The 23,455-nt window shown below is 36.9% G+C and overlaps 1 protein-coding gene across 2 annotated transcripts in view; it reads left to right on the top strand.

The window, feature by feature from the left end:
• LOC107743534 (polypeptide N-acetylgalactosaminyltransferase 2-like) overlaps positions 1-23,455 on the top strand; it is a 76,289-nt gene that overhangs the window by 20,368 nt on the left and 32,466 nt on the right. For both annotated transcript variants that reach the window (XM_016556802.1, XM_016556803.1), the window contains exon 2: positions 20,248-20,335. In XM_016556802.1, coding sequence (XP_016412288.1) covers positions 20,248-20,335 — 88 coding nt within the window. The remainder of the gene's footprint in view (positions 1-20,247; positions 20,336-23,455) is intronic.

The following is a 23,455-nucleotide window of genomic DNA, read 5'->3' on the forward strand; positions in this document are numbered from 1 at the left end:
TATTTGCTGAATGCTGACGGCAAACGAGAAAGTATTATAATGTTTGCCTTTCTATTACTAACGATATATAAACAACCGTTATAATACTTTTTTGTATACATTTTAATTCCTTTGTTTAAAGGTTCTATCTGATTATTAGACAGACTTCTGTCCGTGGACAGAACTGTTAACGACGACAGCGAACAAGAGGCATAATGTGAGCACTGTGTGTTCAGGCGCTGCCATTCTCAGCGCCGTCAAAATAAATGTCCGGCGCACCATCAAAATAAAAGTCCCGCCACGGACACATCGGCCAAACAGAAAAACTTATCGGCCAATGCCGATATTTGAAAAATGCCAAATATCGGCCGATATATCGGCCTTGGAGATATATCGGTCGACCACTACTTTACAGTTTAATAGATTAGTCAATTTCTGTAGTATTTATGTACCTGCTGTCAAACCGATTAATCATATTTGTGCAATTGCTTGTCATTTATTTATTTTCTCTTATTTTATTACTGTTATTACAGTGCTCACAGCAGTGTCACGACAGATTCAGAAGCACTGTGGGAACTTTGGAGTGGTCAATTTGTGGTCTGGCCTGTCCTTGGATTTCATTTCAAGAACTGTAATTATGATCAGCTGGCCTCTGAGCTTTCAGTCAGCAGTTGAGGCTTGAGTTGCAAACTCATGAGTGCTTGTACCTAGTCCCTCAGTTTCTCTGAATTCTCCCTGGGATGAGAGTGAGCTACATGTAATTTTCTCTGTGTGTGCACCCAGCTCTTTTCATGAATACAAAACTCCAACATCAACTCCCTGGCATAGGGATAAGAGAAATCAGTTAGGGAATTTTGGAAGTAGGGCTGCAAGTTAATCGACAGGCTCTATAATAAAAATAATTTAGTTTTTTTTAATGATTTTGGCCTTAAAGTACAAGTTTATTATACGTGCACAAGACATGCATTCACTGTCAAACACTGGTAAAGAAAGCTATTAACATATAGAGCAAAATCTGCATAATGAGCAAAGATTTCAGTGTGTTTTGCTTAAATAGTTTGTGAGCACCATATAAACACTTGTCATTTTTGCCGATCTATTAAACTCATGAGAAAATAAATGCAATGAGATTCATAAGCTACAAGAATGTCAAAGAAGAACTAGTATTTTCTTTAAAGGATAAGGTAGACTATCTACAAAGTCTGGAGTTTCACGTAATTCCCAGTATTTTTCAGACCTTGCTGTTGAGTGTGTGTGTGTGTGTTGTTTTTTCTTTGCCAGTGACCTGATTGTGCCAGCTTGGGGCAGTGCATGTCAGACCTCCAGTTCCTCTCACACCTCAGAGACCTGGACAGTGGACAAACACAGTGGAGGGCTCAAGGCTACACAATTGTCTCATTGAATGTCCTTAGCTCTGCTTGCACTCGAGCGTGACTTCTCACAGTTTGTTCTGCACAGGTTTTGCCCTCGAACCGTCAGCTGTGCCTGTTAGTCAGTCCCAAGCCGGATGCACACTGCATGATTTTTGATCAAATTAGGAGAGATTTCTTTTATCGTAGGGCAAAATCTGTCTTTGAATGATTAGTGTGACATCATATAATCAAAATAACTTTTCTAAGGCAAGACACCATTGTTTTTTTCATGCATTGGTAAATTTTGAGATTTGTCCCATTTTACTTCCACAATGAAAACATCCAAAATACACATTTAAGTGTTTATTTAATTGCACTTTATTGATGTGTCGGTAGATTTCGATTACAGTACATATCTTTCAAAAGCAGTTTTCTTAATTTTTTTTCCTCATGTACTGAGCCAAAAAACTCCTCTGCAGTCATGCTTACATATACCAGACTTTTCAGTTTTATTCCTATCTATATTCTGAAGGTTTTTACTGAGGGCTTTGTTCATGTATCATTCACCTTATTTGTATTCCTAAAAACGTGATTTTTTTTTTCTCTCATGGCTGTTTAGAGTGATGAAAAGAAATATTCAAAATCACCACTGTAAAAACATTTACCTAATATGTCAACAGAATGCAAGAATAGCTTGAACTTGGCTTTATCCAAAGTTCAGATTTCCGTTCTGGACATGTATGCAAATGAGTGTATATTAATTAGATAATTTGCATATTTAAACACATAATTTCAGAAAATCCATAATTTTGCCCTTGTTAATGTAAGTTATTAACAGGGAAAGTATGGTGATATCTATTCGTTTTCGAGCGTGACTTCTCGCAGTTTGTTCTGCACAGGTTTTGCCCTCAAACCGTCAGCTGTGCCTGTTAGTCAGTTCAAAGCTGGATGCACACTGCATGATTTTTGATGAAATTAGGTGAGATTTCTTTCATCGTAGGGCAAAATCTGCTGTCTTTGAACGATTAGTGTGGCATCATATAACCAAATATAATGCAATGTTTGTCAATATAATGTTTTATTACACTATCGATTTTGCCTGTGGATTTCGATTACAGTACATATTTTTCAAAGGCGGTTTTCTTAAAATGAGATTTTTTTCTCATGTACTAAGCCAGGAATCTCCACTTCAGTAGTATTCACCAAACTTTCCCGTTTATATTCTGAAAGTTTTTTTTTCAGAGGGGTTTGTTCATGTATCATTCGCCTTATTTGTATAACACTGTATTCCTAAAAACATGGTAATTTTTTTTTCTCATGGCTGTTGACAGTATTTTTGATTTAAGTGATGAAAAGAAATATTCAAAATCCCCACTGTAAAAACCTTTAACTAATATGTAAACACAAAGCAAGAATTTTGAACCTGACTTTATCTAATGTTTAGATTTCCGTTCTGAAAATGTACGCAAACTAGTGCATATTTGATTAGATAATTTGCATATTTAATATATAATTTCAGAAAATCATAATACAAAACAACTTTGCACTTGTTAATGCAAGTTATTAACAGAGGAAGTATGGTGATACCTATTAGTTAAAAATAAAAAAATAATTGCTTTAGATCCCCCTTTCTTTTTTATTTCTTTCAAGAGTTTGCTTTGGATTATGCGGTACTATTTCAATTTCGTGAGTCAATGAGGATGTCAGAATGTGATACGATTGATGTAAAAAAAAATGCTGTCAGTCGTGACCAAAGTATGATATATGATACAGTCTGATATAATAGACTGTTGATATTGCACAGTTTGCCTTAAAGTTTACCTGAGATCTCACTGGTGTTATATCGTACAATCTGACAAGGAACAAACATAAAGGACAGGGGGGGAAAAAATGCCCGGCATATTTCTCATGTTTCCTCCCCCACAATTCAGAACAGAGCAGGAGAGAATAAGAAAACAGACTCCAGAACATTTGTATTCTCAGTTTGTCCAGTTTTGGTTCTTGTCAACACTACAGTGGCATCTTACAGCAACATCTGCTGAAGAACAGCGGCTCTCGTTTCACTGCCGAAGGTCTTTTTGTGGGCAAAGCACATTCCATGTTACAGGCACAATATAAAACGTGCTATTAAGGGATTTATCATAGCTGTTGTTTGACATGGCCTGCTATTTTGCTCACAATATAGAGTTATGTTCGTGAAAAACGACCCACCTGCCCTTACTAGCAAGCTAAGTGTTGGAAAAGAATCTAATCTGATCATGAGGGGTTTGTTTTAACTTTAAGGCTCTTTTCTCATTAAAAATCTCCCCATGTTCCACTGAAACTATTAAACTAAAACTGTTGCATAAAAAAAAATGTTAGTTCATTCCAAGTACCTGGGGCCTCATGTATAAACATTGTGTATGCACAAAATGGGCATAGAAATGTGCGTACGCTGTTTTCCACGCACGTATCTGGATTTATAAAAAATAAACTAGGCGTAAATATGTGCGCACCATACGGACACTCTAGACCATGCTTACACACTCTTTTACTGGAGTGAGCGAAATAACGAAGCAAACAAAATTATTTTTACATTTGACATACACATTTTAGATTAAGGCCCAATCCCAATTCTATCCCTTAGCCCTTCCCCTTCCCCCTAGGGCCAGACAGCCCTTCAAACGAAGATTTTTCGGGACCACACTTCAAACGAAGGGGTATGAATTATCTCAGCGTAAACCGGCTTCAGGGGCAACATGGCTGCCCGAGAGAACAAAAAGACACATACATGTAAGCATTTTTGGCATTAATAAAGATTTTAACGAAAAGTAATCATTTGTTTTACGTTACGTTTTACAACATTTTTATATGAATTTAAACAGAAATATTTGCAGGGGGTGTGCTGCTTTTGAACAATTTTCCTGTGGTATGCTGTGTTTTAATGTTTTAATCACCGCGAGGATTGCTTGGCGGTTTACAATTCTGCTTTAAATTGTGTTCCAAATAGCAAAACTCATGTTCTGAGAACATACTTTTGCGCGAATAATAATGATCATTGATGCAAACTTGATTCGTCTGATGGCTTTGGAACATAGATGGTAACGACAGACATAAGGATGCACTCGTTGATCAAACAGTCCATTGGCTGGTTTTAACAGATCCGATGACCTCTGTTCACAGGTGTCGCGCACAGACAGTAGCCTAATGTGTAACCATGTTTTGGTTGTTTAATCATATCCAGAGCTGTATCATATTCCAGAAGGTGAAATTGGTGCTGGGCTTTCATTGAAATGAAGCCATTTGGTTTAGAAATTATAATAAACTACTGCTTTATTTTTTATTTGCCAGGCTGAAGAACTTCAGCCTTCTGGTACAATATGTTATGTTAAAACACTGAGATCACTGGCTTCGAAGCAAGTGTTAACTGACTCAAGGACTGGAGAAAAGCCTGTAAATTTACTCACACACAAAGTACCACGGCAGCTTGTGTTTGCTTAAAACTCCCGACATGTCCTTCAGCGTCTTGTCATTCCAGCCAAAAGGAGAATAGCAGTTGAAATTTAAAATCTTTTTTTTTTCTTCTTTTTATTGGGAAATTGGAAACAGTGGGTAGTCTGGTGGAATAACGCTGTGTAGATGCTTTCGTGGAGAATGTCTTTAGTCCAGGCCTTGGTAACCATGGTTACAGCCTCCTCTGCTTGCAGAAGACCCTGAGGAGTCATGGCTGTTTCATTCACCATTAGAAGAGACTGAATTACTGAAACGTAAATGCTGTAATAAATATCTGATTGGATTTCATTACATTTATGCGCACTGGACGTGGCTTTCAATAATCTCTAGTGTTTTGCTCCGTTTAGGGTATTAGAGAGACAGAAAGGTAATAAGATTTGCCATTGTTAGGGCTGATCACAACTGATTGATCGTATTGTGATTATTCGTGATAACTGCGCTTTAATGCACACTTTAAATCACATATTGATGTTCTAATAAGTTATTTTAAGCAAATTCCATTACTGTGGGCTCTTCAAATAAAAATGCCTCACACTAACATGCACTGTTTGTGAATGTAGGGTGATCAGGTGAAATCTCTGACATTTACCTACCCTCCACTTGTTCCGATGATGACAGAATTTTCACTTTTGGGTGAACTATACCTTTTTATAGCAAATATTTTTGGTCATTGCTGGTCAGCCCTTGTGAAAGTGTGTTTAGATGATGTGTCAAAGTTGGGTCAGTTGGGCTTCCAAAAACAGTGCATGTAGAAAGGGGGCTAAAGTGAGCCCAAAAGAGAAATACAGTGGGTATAGAAAAGAATCACCCCCTTTAAAATCACATTTTGTTGCTTTGCAGCCTGAAATGATGACGGACACAGTATTTGTTTTATCCATCTGTATTTACTCAGTGCCACTTACAACATGCAAGTGAAAGAAATAACACAACATGTCAGAAAAAATATTTAAAAAAACAGAATCACTGGAAAAGGATCACCCCCTTGTGTCAGTATTTTGTTGAACCACCTTTTTCTTTAATTACAGCCTTTAGTCTGTTGGGATATGTCCCTACTAACTTTGCACATCAGTATTTGCCCACTCTTCTTTGCAGAACTGCTCAAGTTCAGTTAAATTTGATGGTGACATTGCAGTCTTAAAGTCATTCCACAGATTTTCAGTGGGGTTTAAGTCTGGGCTCGGACTAGGCCATGCAAGGACATTCACCTTTTTCTCCTTAAAATCACTGTGTGGTCAGTTTTTCTGTGTGGTTTGGGTCATTGTCATGTTGGAAGGTAAACCTTCTTCAGTGCTCTAGTCCCTGCTGCAGAGAAACACTCCCATAATGGTCTCATCTGCTAAAGAATCTTCATTTTGGCAAAGCTCAGCCGTGACTGCATGTGGCCTTTCTTGAGAAATGGCTTTTTTCTCGCAACCCTCCCATGCAAGCCACATTTGTGGAGAATTTGTGATATTGTTGTCACATGCACACAATGACCACTCTTTGTCATAAAATCCTGCAACTGCTTCAGAGTTGCTGTAGGCCTCTTGGTTGCCTCTCTGAAACCTCCTGACTCTTTCATCCAGTTTGGAGCGACATCCTGATCCAGGGAGGGTCTGTGTTGTACCAAATACCTTCCACTTCTTAATAATAGACTTCACTGTGCTTCTAGGCATTGATAAAGCCTTTTTTGAATCAATCTCCTGACTTGTGCCTGTCCACAACTTTATCCCGGAGATCTTTTGACAGTGCCTTGCCACCCATAGTTGATTGTTTGCTTCAGATCAAGGATCAAATGCTCCAGTAAAAGCTCTTTTCATGTTGAGCTAATCATAATGACCACAGCTGATCACAGTTGAAAGTCAAATGGCTTTGTGGGATGCGAACCCGGGTCGATCGCGTCAAAAAGACTACGAAACACGCTTTACCATCTACACCACTGAAGCTGACGATTGTCTGCCGTCTTTTATATTGTTGACCATCCCTATCACACATTTGTGGGTGGAGCTAGTGTAAATAGCCTCTGCCAACAAGGCGGGATATTTGCACTTAGTGTAAATAGACACTCTATTGTGTTAGTGTTTTTTCTGACATGTTGGTGTTATCTTTCACTTGGATGTTATAAGTTGCACTGAGTAAATACAGCTGGATAAAACAAAAAATTGTGTCTGTCTTCATTTCAGGCTGCAAAGCAACAAAATTTGATTATTTTAAAGGGGGGTCGTTCTTTTCTATACTCACTGTATTTGTAAATTCATTCATATATTATTCCTGTAATTCTATCCCTGTGCAATGTTTTCACAAAACCTCAAAATAAACAAACATTTTATGGTATGATTCCAAGTTCTATGTAAATTAATGAATTCCGACGGTACATTACCCCAAGTCATTGATTAGAAAGAACAAAAATAAACACTTCTAAGAATTGGAGTATGGAGAAATTTAGGAAATGAAGCATTTGCAAAACCAGGATTATGCTTCCTTCAGAAGATATAGCAGTAGCAAATATCTCTATTGCCTGTTTCAGTTTCATAACACATGCTATTTATGTTTCTTTTTACGTTTTTACTATTTGTCTGTGTTTGATGTATCAATAATTATTTAATTGCTAGAAGATATATCATTTTCTGCTAAAATTAAAGGGTAATTTGTAGTGAATTAAAGGTGTCTCTAAATGGGACAGGATTTGATATGAGAAGTGATTCTATGTGAATTAGTATGTTTCATACTTGATTATTGCTAAATAAAGTTAGCTAATGATTTTTTGCTAAACGAGATACTTTTTTTTTTATCATTGCTGTTTGCAACAAATATGTCCTTGTTTTCAACAGCCTGTGGTACTTTTTCCTCTGAGTTGCTTTTCACTGTAAATCTTGATCTTTTCGCTCAGTTCTCATGTGTTTGCTGGCGGCAATAGTTCAGTTATTGGTTGCAGTCCATTATGGCAAAATGTGACTGTGTCTGACTGCAGGGTTTTGTGGAGGATATAGCCAGCAATTACATTTTAATGATTCTGAACTACTTCAGTAGTGACTATAATAACAGTTTGGTCATAACACCATTGGTGCATCACCTTCACCCACAGTCAGCTAAAGGTAAAGGCCTATCATCATCTTCAACATGTCATCAAATTTTTCATTTAGTGTGTGTGTATCTTATCCCACTTTCCTTTGTGTTTGACACAAGTGATTTATTTTGTCCACAGAACAGGCTTCTAGATGATTGTTGCTCTTATTTTGTTTGTCGTCTTGAGGTTTCTGTTTCCATGAGAGATAGATTCCTTGTGTTTTTGTTCAATGCTAGTTAAGAAAATGCCTTTGCATGCATGCATCTGTTTTGTGTTGGCTAAATGTATGAAAGCACTGCGTTTTAAAGCATGCCCATTTTTACAGCCTTATAATAGAGAGGCGCTGCTGTCAGTGGCTTTCCACTGAGCTCTGCCCAATGCTGATGCATCAGAAACAAATTCAGGCTGACAGTCACTGGCAGCTTGATTGTAGCATGTTTCTGTAATTCAAGTGTAGCAGAACAGAAGTGATCGTTTCTCTAATAGAAAAGATCATGTTGGCACACATTGGCATACATAAGTTCTTGTGCTTATTTGTTTGTTTTGGATTAGGGATGGGTTGTGATGGTCAATTAGTTCTCCAATAACCAACTTGTATGTAAGTTTTTGTTTTTTGTTAGTGGTGACGCTTTGATTAGCATTTGTGTTTTCCTTTAGCTTTTAGTGTATAACTACTAAATCATATTCAATGCAACAGTGTAACTATATCAATTAATTAATTTTTTAGCTGCATATTTGCTTGGATTGCAGAGATGCCCTTTAGAGAGAACCTAAACCAACGCTATAAATGAGCAGGATGTTGCCATTTAGCAGTTTCTTTTCATCCAAAGCAATTTAAAGTAGACCTCTTGCTGAGATGCCCCCCACCCACCCCTCAGGAACCTGAAGTTAACAGCTTTGTTCAATGGCACAACTGTGATATGTGACAATAACTATGATCCAGTGCCAGTCGACAGAACTGTAACTAATTTGAAATGTATATAATTTATTGTGTATTCTATTATTGTAAATACTGTAAAAAAAAAAAAAAAGTTCTTGGTAAAATACTGGCAGCAGAGACGCCAGTAATCTACTGTAATTCTATGGTATGATTATTGTGAAATTGCTTTACAGTGTATTACCGTAAAAACGAAATCCAGTATTTTCCAATAAAATACTGGCAGCAGAGACGCCAGCAATATACTGTAATTCTACGGTATTAATACTGTGACATTAATTTACAGCCATTTATTGTAAAAAAAATACATACAGTACATTTCTGTGATTTATTTCAATTTACTATACGCTCTTAAAAAAGGAAAAAAGGAACCCTAAAATAGTTTGGAAATTTAAAAGTTTTAAAAGAGCGCACTCCTCGCTGCAGTCAGTTTCAAAGTTCCCTCTCCTCTCTGCTTTGATTAATTTTCCACATATATTCCTGTCATGAGCGCCGCAAAGAAGGATAAGTGAAGACTTACTCGTACTCAAACTCCTGTGAAATGTTCAGCACCATTGGCTTCAAATGGACAGCCCACAATGCATTGCGTACTAATGTACAAAACCATAAAACAAAAATACAGTAGATTAGTGTTGAAAACGGGCTGTAAATTAACAGCAGTTGCTTACCTTAAATTATTGCCCAAAATTGTTTTGCATTGTTTTCTACATTATATTATGGTTTTAATTGAAAGCACAAATTGCTGTCATAATTTGGCCATTTTTATTGTAGTTTTTTTACAGTGCATTTTCTGTATTAAAATCTATATTTTTAATTAAATAAATAAAACTTTTTTTCTGGCACATAAAAATAAATTTTACAAATATTTTTATTTCTATTAAATATTAAATGTGTCGTGTCGTTGTTGTTTTGTATTGGGGCTAGTGGAAAAAGCAAAAAGTAAAATTTGTAACTCTTGACCTGACCACTTCAGCTCCCTTATTATTAAACCAGTAGTGTTTGTGTTAGCGGCCACATCTTTATTCATGGGCTTGCACTGGTATGCATGCAACTTTGAATAATTTAATGCTGTGAGTCTTGTCAAATTCTGGCTTGAGTTGGTAAAGATTCCGGAAGGACACTTAATTGTACCACCGTGGAGACGATTTTCTCTCTGAGTAAGATTTGGCGATGCTCTCCCTCTTCAGCACTTCAATTTCTCTTCACAGTCTTCAAACAGAGCAGCTCTGAATTTCTCTGTGCAAACCGTCATCAGCACTGGCATTTTAGCTACTTAATTGGGGTCTTGTGTTCTTGGAGACTCTGAGTTTGGAAAATTAGCGTTCATTCAGCCACACTAACCTGAAAGGTCTTGGTCAAATCGACTCACAGGTTCTAAGTGGTTCTCCTGCAGTGGGATGATGGGAATGAGGCTGTGGCCATGGGCTGTCAGTGCACGCAGGGTGCCGTGGTTGATCTCTTGGCAGGTAATTGCAGTAATTCTGTGATGCTGGGCTTGATTAGCGAGCTGTCTGTGGGTGGGAGAACAGAGGTTTTGGCTCTTCAAAGCCTCTTTGCTCTGGCCAGGTGCTCTTCATTAGTTATACCAGCCCTGGGCAGCATGCTAATGGTTTTTCCTCATTCTGTCAGTGTTACCAAGTAGCGAGAATGCAAGGTCATTTACCTTTGCTTAACATGTGAGCTGTAGCTCACTTATCCTGCTAATTAGGAATGGGGTCTCGATGGTTGACCAGTCATCCAACAACCAACTAGTAGATTAGTGAAATGTTTTATATTATTTACTTTATTTTTCTGAAGTGAGCGGAGATTCTTTTATTAGTATACATACAGAACCAGAAACCGCACCAATTATTTAGGGCTTGCTGAAGACCAAAGTGGAATAGAGAAGACATAAAGGTCAGTGACACATAAGAGTGTCTATGGTAAAGAAAAATCTAGTTTAAAACACATGTGACAAGTTAGAATTGTTGCTATTATATATAATTTTCTTTATACCTTGATTATGAGTGTACACACTATTCATTTTCAAAATGTTTATAAATATATTTTTTCAAGCTAAAAGTTTTTTTTAATAAATACATTTAATTGATAAATTAATAAATACATTTAAAATATATACATTTTTAATATATAATATATATTAATTCATATATAGATTTTCGGAAGTCATAACACTTTACAGTCTGAACTAACCTAGGCTTTTGATAAAAAGATCAAATCTGATATTATAAGAGATTTATTGACCATGGGGGTCTGCATCTGTCCTCCCTCTATGATCTAATTTCCTGTTTTGTTTGTTTTTTTCTGCATGTTGTTGATTTGCATCACATGTCTTTTGGGGGACAAAAGTTTTTCAAATATTAAGCAGTCATGCTGTTTGATAAAGTGTTTTTTTTTCCTTCTAATAAATAGTAATAAAAGATTATGATATACTGTGAACAACAATCTCTTTCTTTATTTTTTTTCTAGAAAATTAGAAATTTTTTACTTTATACCCCACCCCCCCAAAGTTAAAATAAAAATTAAAGTTATTTCACATATAAAATAAATGTTTTGAATGTTTATTTTAGTTAAAAAAAAAAGATCTGGATAAATAAATAGTGTCACATCATTGACGCAAACAAAAAAGTGTATTTTTTCATATCCCTATAAATAACTGTAAATCTAATTTCTCTTTCTGCTCTAGCAGAGCAGTTGTTGACTGAAGCTTTCAGCACATGCTTGACTGTTTCAGTTGCCTTTGTTCCAGCTATGTCTCAGCTTATAATGTGTTATTGCATATTTCAGAGTGTAAGCTGGAGGAGTTGCACTGTCCTCTTAGGACTCTTTGTTTTATTGTCTTTAGGTTCGCCACACCTAGTCTAATGTTGTAAATCCAGCACAATGTAATCATTAGAGCTCCCAGCCAACTTTTCAGCCAGCATGCGAAGAGTATGGGTTGGCTTCAGCAAACACGAAAGCGTGACTCATGCCAATGATGCAAATTTTGGGAGCTAGAGTTTCAAATTCTGATCCAAAGATCTAGCATAAAACGTTACAGTCTATGCAGACGAAGCAGCCCAAGCCTTATTACCTGAAAAGGAAAGAAAATAAGTCTGTTTTTACTTTGTCAATCTCCATCATACGCCCCATCACTGTGTCTGTCTTGGCATGATGCAAAACTCTGCGACTGAGGCTTAGTCATTAATAAACATCTGTTGAACTATTATTATCTTGTGTAATAGCAATATCCAAAATGCTTTGAGTTCTGTGATGGTTTCAAGATAAAAAATTGAGAGCTTTTTTTAGGAGCTAGTACAAACGTTACGTAATTAGCCAAGTAAGAGCAGTGTACAAACACAGGACCAGCGGTCTCACCATTATATGCTGCTGAATGCAATTCTAACAGTACAATATTAGCACAATGGAAAATTCTTGTATGTACAATAAGAGCTTCAAAAGTGTCGAAAGAAACTGCTGATTTAAGCATAAGTCATGTTGAACAGGAACAGCTTCTGGTCTTCTTTGAAGGTCCACCTAAAGATAAAAGAAACATTTGGTTAGAAACTGATGACGAGACATGCATGCTTCATAAAGGAGTGATGTAATTCACTGAGTCATCAAAGAGTCATTGACGTAGTTTGTATTTTAAGGTACAGTTAGGTACCAGATTTGGTTGGAGCCAGAGTGCTTGTGTGGTCTGATATATAATACTGTACTGTTTGAAAGTTAGGGGCCAGTAAGCCATTCAATAATATTTCTATTTAAAATAATCTTTTGAACTTTCTATTAATCAAAGAAAAAGAATCTATCTTGGTTTCAACAAAAGTTTTTTAAACTGTTTACCACTAGAAATGTTTCTTGAGCACCAAATTGGCTTATTTGAATGATTTCTGAAGGATCATGTGACACTGAAGACTGGAGTAATGACTGCTGAAAATTCAGCTTGCCTTCACAGAAATAAATGACATTTTAAAATATATTCAAATAGAAAAGTTAATTTATTTGTAATAATATTTTACAATGTAACTATTGTTCTGTATTTTTATCAAGTAAATGCAGCCTAGGTGAGCAGAAGAGACTTTTCAAAAACATAAAAAAAAAACTTTTGAACAGTAATGTAGACCAGGTTGTTGTTTTTAGTAACTGGCCCTCTGTGTTTATGTGTCTCTTATATTCAACTCTGGGATCATTGTCATTGGCTCAAAGACTTTATTGCATTAAGTCAAATTAAATATAAAATATAGTCACAATGAGATGGTACTCTACTGATTTGCTGATTCAGTTCTTGGGGCACTGTATGATTCTTAAATACAGTATATTAAATATGGGAAGTAATTTTGTGAGTCTTCATGCGATGAGTAGTTCTTTCCCTAATAAAAGACATGAAGCAGTCAGTCCTGTACTTTTGCCCCCACAATATTTCGATTAATTGTTATTTTAATTTTGCATCTGGAATACATATGGAGAAAATAAATGAGAATACTTGTATAACATAAGATTCTGCTTCTGGTGCTGCAGTTTGTCGAAATGAAGCAGACTTGGCTTATACCACAAAACAAGTTAAGTGCATTTGGAAAATGTGTACTAGATTCAGTTATTTTGTATGATTGAATTATATTAAAATAATTGAAGCTAGCCCAATTTTCCAAATTGACCAACTTAACTAGATTTTGTTTATTAATTTTTCTGTACGCATTTATGTACGAATCCAATAATCCTTTCATGTCATGGAAATAAAATGGCTAATTAACTCAGCTTTCATTTTGGTTAATTTTGTAGGCTGACAATTATAAAATGCCACACAGCTTATTAAAAACGTAAGAAGCTGAAGTTCTGAAATGGTGGACAAATTACAAAACCCTTCCTCAATTTTAGTCTTTATTAAATAATTTTTTAATTACAACCCCCCCGAATGTAGAGAATCAAAGAACTGCTTGGAGCAATTTGCTAGAATGTAGTGCATTAAAGCTGTCCTCACCTGTGCTGTCAATAAGCTTCCCACCCAACAGTCAGTGGTTGAAGTAATGTGCTGATTCCCTTGCTAAATATATTACATTTTGAAATAAATGAAAGATGTCTGTTAATTGCTTCACTCTTTCTGTCTTGGCAGCACGGAGTAGACTTAACAAGATTATTTTAGGAAATGTCAAGCAATATTTGTGGTTCGAAGCAGTTTTTACCGCATTGAATATTTAGCCCTCACATATGGGTTTGTCAAAACGTATGACGTTGTGCATTGAGCTGTGATGAAAAATGTTTTTGATTTGTTTTGACACTCAACCATGGATTGCAAGTGTGTGCCCTGCTGCTGTTGTAACACAGCGCTGTGGAAACTCATTTGTTCCACCCTGTAGCACATAGTAATGAAGGGATAAAATAGTCCTTTTATTTAGTGCTGAGGTGAATTGCATCTTCTACGCGTTCCTTCCTGGCAGCTGACGATGACAGCGGTCGCTTGTGCAAAATATGTTACTCACCGACATGCCACCCTCTCCTCATTTTTGCCTAAAGTATTTTAATAAGGTTTTAATGATTGATGATGCTTCCTGTTCATGAATTTACTTTATAGCATTGACCTTGTCATCATAGCAGATTGGAGTTTAAATATGACAACCAGTGAATTGACCAAAGAAGTATTAAGAGCTTAATGAACATCATCTTTCTGCAGTTTCGCAACTCTGAAGTGACACTTGTCATGAATGGGGTTTCTCACATTTCAAGGTTGCATACATTTTATGAATATTTTATGATTTTTTTTATCTGTGAAAAGTAGGTGCTTTAGAAAATTTTGATTTAAAGGAGACATATTATGCCCCTTTTTACAATATGTAATATAAGTCTCTGGTGTCCCCAGAATGTGTCTGTGAAGTCTCAGCTCAAAATACTCCACAGATCAATTATTACATCATTTTGAAAATGCCTATTTTGAGTGGAAGCAGAAACACGCTGTTTTTCGGGCCTGTCTCTTTAAATGCAAATGAGCTGCTGCTCACAGTTACAAAAACAGTTGGTTATTTCTGTGAAGGTAAACAGCTGGGAAATAAATCGCATGTTTATTTTAGATCTGTGTGGCAGCAGTGATATACAGTAAATAAATCAATAAATCCACTGCTCTGTTGTCTCCTCTGAGGCTGGGACTCTAAATAGTGTTCTGTGCTCGTCTGTGCAGACAAAGACAGAACAGTTAGCATGCTTTGCTCAAACTTTCAGCATGGCATTAGAACTGGTACACCGTTGTCGTTTGCGAAATCAAATGACGGCGCCCTGGGTGGAAACTTACAGATTAAGGGGCGGTAATATTATAATGAGATCCCTTTGCCACGTCAAGGGAGCGAAATCAGACGCTCTCGTTTTCTCAGACGCTTGCAGAAAAAGGCTTACCAAAACAAAGTTACTGGGTTAATCTTTTTCACGTTTCCTTGGTTGGTAGATGCACCGGGGACCTGATTATAGCACTTAAAACCTGGAAAAGTCAGATTTTCATGATATGTCACCTTTTAAAATATTTGGAGGTGCTTTATTATTTAGTTTGCGATTTTGCAACCTTTACAAAAAGCTCTCTCTAAACAGTGTTTTGAGTGTTTTGATAAAGCAATAACATTTAAGCAAAACCTCAACATAAAATTATAAATTTAAAAAAATTGAATAAATTGAATAAAGAATGGGGAACATGGTTGCTGATTGAGCCTAATTTAATGCCAACCATCTTATTTTTAATTTATAGTCATTGATATACTTATTTTTCCCCATACAGGAAAATGGTAAGTCAAATATTCTTTGTTCTTACAGTATCTTACGTAACACTGGTAACACTGAATGGTTCATCTTTCTTGAGTATGTATAAACTACAGAAAAAATGGAAAAAAAACTTAATGACTTGTCCTCTACCATGCTGTAGAAAAGATCCAAGTTGATGTTACTTCAGGTGTAACAATTTTAGGGAATGTTTATCTTATATTATAATCAATGGAAGATTGTGTGATTAACCTCTTTAAACAGACACAATTAAAATCAATTTTACTATTAATTGACTATCAGCAGAATGGACATAGATTGCAAATTTCATTTGTTCTGAGCACTAAACTTGGTTATCTGGCATTGCCAATAGCTCATAATAGGCCATGAGCCGTAGAAGAAGACCAGCTGCTGAAGGGAAACTCTGTGAAGCTTGGCTGGACACTCTTCTGTTCTCTGCATTCTCTCACACCTGCTCCCTCGCCCTGCTGACCCAAGAGCCAGAATTCCCTATATGAAACAAAATCTGGATCAGTGAAAACTCTGGCTTTGCTTAAATATTCAGCAAAGGTGTCATGATGATTTGAGTTATTTTAGCAGTGGGAATTCTAACATATTACCTGTTTTATATTAAAATCATTGATCCGTGTCAGTGGCTCTAACAAATTTGACATTGAATAGTTGATCTCCTTTTGTTTTTATGAGGGTCTTTTGAGCTCCTTTTGCTGACATTTTCATTTGAGGCACTAACACTTAATATATAAGTTGTGTATAAAATAGTCATAAATGATTATAATTTTTTTTCACAGTGGAACATTTGTGGTTTTGATCCTCGGAGTCATGTTTTCCTGGGCTTGTGAACCAGACGCTGGTCCAAGTGGGCTTTGGAAGTGGCTCCGCTAGCCCAGTCTGCCCTGCCTTTCCAGACTGCACATTTATTTACTGCTAACCTTGGCAGAGGGTCGGGTGTGAATTATTACTAGCTCGGTTTTGTTGTGTGGTTGTTTGTTACTTATGGGGTTGGCCTTGACACGATTGACAGAATACCCATGTTTTCCGACATTCGTTATCAAGGGAGCTGAAATGAACTGACTGTTTTGTTGATTCCAGATCCTCCTGTAGACTGGGTAATCTTCACCATCTTTATGCTGGCTCGTGTGCCCTGGTTTTGTGGGAATTGTGTCTGCTCAGGATTTCTTCTTGCGTTCATGGTCTGTTTGGTTTTCACAATACCCAACTTTCAGTAGTTGGTACCAGTAGCAGTGGAATTTCATGATTCTTGATAGCAATTTAGATGCTGTAGCAATAAACTATGCTAATGAAAGTGAACATACTCCTTGTATAAGAGGTATAAATACGAGAATATTAAATAATAACAGTAAAGCCATATATATATATATATATATATACATACAGTATACTGAGAAACTGAGATACTGAAAAAATCTAAATACTGAGAAAATCGCCTTTAAAGTTGTTCAAATGAAGTTCTTAGCTATACATATTACTAATCAAAAATTAAGTTTTGATATATTTACGGCAGGAAATTTACAAAATATCTTCATGGAACATGATCTTTACTTAATATCCTAATGATTTTTGGCATTCTCGTTTTCTCAGACGCTTGCAGAAAAAGGCTTACCAAAACAAAGTTACTGGGTTAATCTTTTTCACGTTTCCTTGGTTGGTAGATGCACCGGGGACCTGATTATAGCACTTAAAACCTGGAAAAGTCAGATTTTCATGATATGTCACCTTTTAAAATATTTGGAGGTGCTTTATTATTTAGTTTGCGATTTTGCAACCTTTACAAAAAGCTCTCTCTAAACAGTGTTTTGAATGGTGATTTAAAGCAATAACATTTAAGCAAAACCTCAACATAAAATTATAAATTTAAAAAAATTGAATAAAAAAAATTAAGAATGGGGAACATGGTTGCTGATTGAGCCTAATTTAATGCCAACCATCTTATTTTTAATTTATAGTCATTGATATACTTATTTTTCCCCATACAGGAAAATGGTAAGTCAAATATTCTTTGTTCTTACAGTATCTTACGTAACACTGGTAACACTGAATGGTTCATCTTTCTTGAGTATGTATAAACTACAGAAAAAATGGAAAAAAAACTTAATGACTTGTCCTCTACCATGCTGTAGAAAAGATCCAAGTTGATGTTACTTCAGGTGTAACAATTTTAGGGAATGTTTATCTTATATTATAATCAATGGAAGATTGTGTGATTAACCTCTTTAAACAGACACAATTAAAATCAATTTTACTATTAATTGACTATCAGCAGAATGGACATAGATTGCAAATTTCATTTGTTCTGAGCACTAAACTTGGTTATCTGGCATTGCCAATAGCTCATAATAGGCCATGAGCCGTAGAAGAAGACCAGCTGCTGAAGGGAAACTCTGTGAAGCTTGGCTGGACACTCTTCTGTTCTCTGCATTCTCTCACACCTGCTCCCTCGCCCTGCTGACCCAAGAGCCAGAATTCCCTATATGAAACAAAATCTGGATCAGTGAAAACTCTGGCTTTGCTTAAATATTCAGCAAAGGTGTCATGATGATTTGAGTTATTTTAGCAGTGGGAATTCTAACATATTACCTGTTTTATATTAAAATCATTGATCCGTGTCAGTGGCTCTAACAAATTTGACATTGAATAGTTGATCTCCTTTTGTTTTTATGAGGGTCTTTTGAGCTCCTTTTGCTGACATTTTCATTTGAGGCACTAACACTTAATATATAAGTTGTGTATAAAATAGTCATAAATGATTATAATTTTTTTTCACAGTGGAACATTTGTGGTTTTGATCCTCGGAGTCATGTTTTCCTGGGCTTGTGAACCAGACGCTGGTCCAAGTGGGCTTTGGAAGTGGCTCCGCTAGCCCAGTCTGCCCTGCCTTTCCAGACTGCACATTTATTTACTGCTAACCTTGGCAGAGGGTCGGGTGTGAATTATTACTAGCTCGGTTTTGTTGTGTGGTTGTTTGTTACTTATGGGCTTGGCCTTGACACGATTGACAGAATACCCATGTTTTCCGACATTCGTTATCAAGGGAGCTGAAATGAACTGACTGTTTTGTTGATTCCAGATCCTCCTGTAGACTGGGTAATCTTCACCATCTTTATGCTGGCTCGTGTGCCCTGGTTTTGTGGGAATTGTGTCTGCTCAGGATTTCTTCTTGCGTTCATGGTCTGTTTGGTTTTCACAATACCCAACTTTCAGTAGTTGGTACCAGTAGCAGTGGAATTTCATGATTCTTGATAGCAATTTAGATGCTGTAGCAATAAACTATGCTAATGAAAGTGAACATACTCCTTGTATAAGAGGTATAAATACGAGAATATTAAATAATAACAGTAAAGCCATATATATATATATATATATATACATACAGTATACTGAGAAACTGAGATACTGAAAAAATCTAAATACTGAGAAAATCGCCTTTAAAGTTGTTCAAATGAAGTTCTTAGCTATACATATTACTAATCAAAAATTAAGTTTTGATATATTTACGGCAGGAAATTTACAAAATATCTTCATGGAACATGATCTTTACTTAATATCCTAATGATTTTTGGCATAAAATAAAAATCGATAATTTTGACCCATACAATGTTTTTTTGGCTATTGCTAAAAATATACCCAAGCGACTTAAGACTGGTTTTGTGGTCCAGGGTCACGTGTGTGTGTGTGTGTGTGTGTATGTATGTGTGTCACTCCTCCATGTTTGGCTACATGCTGCTAATAATAAAATGTGGTGAAGGCAGAAAATGATAATAACTTTGTGTCTACAGATTATAGACTCGCAGGCTCAAGGAAAAATCATCAGAAAGCACTCAAAATGGACTTTAATAATCAGTTTGCACAAAACAGGGCCTCAGGTTTTCTGCTTGTCACTGAAATTACCGTAATTTTCATAATAGGCAAACAGTTATTTTCATTCATCTTTCTTGAACGTTGTGACTGCATTTGGGCACTAAATTGTTGTAGCTGGTGTTTGGTACTGATAATGCTGTGAAAAGACTTTGAATAGTTCATATTTTACTTTTTAGCATTGATTTTTGACTTCCCTGTTCTATAGTGAATATTAATTAGGGCCTATTTTTAATGAGGAATGTGTTCATATAAAACAGTTCCTGTTATTTCATTTTGTTGTTAAAGTAAACAAAATACAGTTGTCCATCATTGGCATCTGTATTTGCCAATCTAGCTTGTTCTTTTAAAAGCAGATTATAGCTGTTTTTAAAATGATTGTAATGAGTTTTTTTCCCACCTCAGTTGATTATCTGCTGCTAGAATTTCCCTTAAAAGAAAATGAGTGGATATGATCAAACTCGCCAGGAGAAGAAAGAGATAAACAGCACAAGCTCCTGGTTATGAGATCTGCGGTTACTACAGCAACTAGACTGAAATTACCTTTATTCATTTTAAAATTGGATGAATTCAATGTAGAATAAATTTGATTTGAAGTAATCTTGAGTTTTTAGGTTTGAACTAATTTGGCAAAAATATCTTCTGGATGAAGAAAAATGTCAGATCAGGGTACTATGAATGATTTACTGCAGTACCAAAGGCAGTATTATGACTTACTATTACAGCCGTAACCATTTGCTTGTTAGTTACTCTTTAATTTGATATTCAATTACTATTTTAACCCATGCAGTATGCCTTTTTGCTCATGATCTGTTCTTCTCTTTTGGCAGGATGACTGGATTGGCATTAATTCAAACAGAATTCAATCACACAGCAATGCTGATGACAAAGCCCACAGCCTAGAAACCCTTCCTCCAGGTAAGAGCCAACCTGACAACCCATGTGCATAATCAGCTCATGTCAGGATTAGCCCGCTCTCATAATTCAAGTTTTCTTTTTCCGTCCCAGATGAATAATGGAGCGTTTTGTTCTCTGGGAAATGCTCAAAGATGGACTTTAATGAACAGCTTGCACAAAATAGGGCATCAGGTTTTTCTTCTCCCGTAAACAGAACTTAACCTGAGGTTTTCTGCAGAAGTAGGTGTAGAAAATTTCACTTGAGGGCACCTAAAAATGCATGAGAGTGATTTGAGAGTGACTTTATGACTGGCCTGAAGTCAAGAACTCAGTGTTTTCACTCTTCATTCCCTTCTGGAAATGTACTCCTTTGTGATCCAACTGAACTGGGCTGCTTAATACATTAAGCCTTAGATATTAACATATGCTTTTTATAGACTTCCTGCATCTAAAAACAGTACTGTATTAAGGTTGTGAATGCATTATTTATTTCGCTCATTAGTTGCTATGTCATGCAATTGCTCTGGAACTGAGGTCCACTGAGAGCTGTTCTATTAAATTTGTCATAAGCATCAGATTACATTCATGTGTCGTTGCATGCCATACAATATGTTTCCTGTCTGTTGTTCTCCCAGGCACTGTTTCAGGGAATCATCAGTAGTTTCTTGTCTCCTTGTGTTACTCTTGTAATTTAGGTCACCCAAAAGATTTCCACCAAGCAGAACAGTCACCCAGGAGTACCTGGGGCCGGTTGCATAAACTGTTTAGACTAGTCTTAAAAAGTTAGTCATCTAATTTTTTTCTTCAAGACTGGTCATAACTTTTTTAATTCAGTTATGAAAAGGTAGATTGTTCTTATTTGTATTGGAAAAGGAAGACTGATTACCCCTTGGCAACTGCTAGTTGGTTAAACTAGTTCTTAAGACACGGTCTTAACATGGTGGCTAAAGGGCCTTTCGCACCGCTTTAGTTCCAGAACTAAATGTACAGTACTAAAGTACTGGGACGATTTTGCGCGAACTATTTCCCAGTACCATTTAAAGGGTTGCATTCGCACCAAGAGTGTGTACTAAGAAGTGACGTAAGCCGGTCGACAGCGACGTCATTTGTGCGCGGCGTTCAACAACAGAAACAAAGAAAAACAACATTAACAACAGGAGGATGGATTTGGTTCTCGAAAAAGGCAGTCCGGTACTAAAATCGCACCCAGTTCCGGCGGTGCGAAAACGCCAAAAAGTGGGTAGTTCCACAATTAGTTCTGGTACTATGAAAGGTTCCATCAAAGGTTCCCGCGGTGCGAAAGGCCCTTAAGCTTATGCAACTGGCCCCTGATTTCATCTGTAATTAAGAGAACCAATTTAAAGTGATAGTGTGCCTAAAATTGCCATCTGCTCGCCCTCACATTGTTCCTGTTTGATTTTTTTCCCCTCTTCCTTTCAAGGAACATGGACATAAAAACACTAGAACTACGCTAGTGTTTCTTAGTTTTCTCAGATGTTTTTCTTTAAATCATGATCAAACATTTATTTAGAATACTTGTTTGGTGCATAAACTGAGTCAAGAAGGTCTGGAAGAAAAAAAAGTGAAATCTGTAATTTGTAGTAATATTAAATTTTGCAACCAAGCATGATGTATGTGCTCACTCTGGGTAGGATTGTGGAATAGATCACGTTACTGTGTAGTATTCCGTCCTGGAAATTGGTGATGTTCACACTCTTCCTCCCGCTCCCCGGCTATGTGTGCATGCTGCGTGTCGGAGAGCACTTTGTCTAGAATTTTGCAGTGTTACGTGAAGTGTGGAGGTCGCAGCTGAAACGCTCTGTTCTCCTTTGAGCAGCTAATTAGTCTGATGACAGCCCCTACAGTTCTCTGCCGTGGGACGAGCTATCGACCTTGCACAAGTAGAGTTTGTGTTTTTTCTGGGTGATCTCGCTGAGCTTCAGCGGTGTTGTACGTAATATTGGAGATGCCAGACTTTGATTCTTTACTCTAGCTTTCTGTGGGCATCTTTTTTGACCTAAATTACAAGCCTGAGCTCTTGAGATTACCTTTTTCTAATCTTTCTGTCCCAGCTATCGCAGGAGGCGAATTTTTAAATTGTGAGACAGGGCTGTTATTAATGTGTCTGTCACCCTTTGGTGGATGAGTGCTTTTGGTGCATTGCAGTTCAGGATAATTAACCTCAGCTTTCATTAAAGGCAGAGTAAGTGATTTTTCAAAAACACTTTAGAAAACTGATTCGGGCCGAATCGCAAAACAAACTTGTAGCCAATCAGCAATAAGGGGCGTGTCTACTCGTGATGTGGAGGAGAACGCATTCAGTGCATGGGACGGACATTAGCTGAGCCGAGCGACAGAAAGATAGAGATGGCGGATAAAAAAACAAAAGAGGAAAACGTCTGCGGAAAGATAAGGCAAGAAGTAGGACCCGTGAAAATATCGGATCAGCTTTCCAGCGCTGGAGAGAACTCAAGGAGCGGAGGCCTGCGATCGGACGCCGAGGTTGCTATGTTTCTTCTCAGTAGGTGAGTAACACCGTGTCTACAACAGCTAAAGTCTGACTACACTGGACGCGATCAAACGACCGTTGAAAACCATTTGAAATTTGTGTCAGCACGTCATAAATAGAACCCGGCAGCAGTTTTCTGTCGGGATTTGTTGCGCCGCGCCGCTCACGTCCGTAGACACGGTGTAACATTGGTTTTGCTTTGTTTCACAGAACTAATCGTTGCCTGGGTTGCGTACGTATATGTGGGGCGGAGCTATCAAAATAGGGGCAAGACCCTTTTGGGGTAGGGGCGTGGTTGTTTTGGTGATTTCAAATATCAACATTGGCTACCAGAAATCACTTACTCTGCCTTTAACTTATGCATCCTGTATTACATCACTGTTGTGCATCATCTGATTCTTGCATTTTACGAAAACAAAATAAAATAAAAATCACCTGATTCTAGTGTGCTATATAATAGTAAAGTGCCAGTATTTTTTGCTGATGAAAGTTGAACTTTTGAATTCTCCCAAATGGCTTGAACAGAGACTCTTCATCTGCTTGAATGCATCTTTTATGCTGTCTTTGCATGTTCAACACGATTAGTTGGCAGGATTGAGCACCGGTCCCCTTTAGTACCTTTCAGGGACATT

This window comes from Sinocyclocheilus rhinocerous, unplaced genomic scaffold (assembly GCF_001515625.1).
Source record: "Sinocyclocheilus rhinocerous isolate Xijiao unplaced genomic scaffold, SAMN03320098_v1.1 scaffold677, whole genome shotgun sequence".
In the NCBI taxonomy this organism is placed as follows: Eukaryota; Metazoa; Chordata; class Actinopteri; order Cypriniformes; family Cyprinidae; genus Sinocyclocheilus; species Sinocyclocheilus rhinocerous.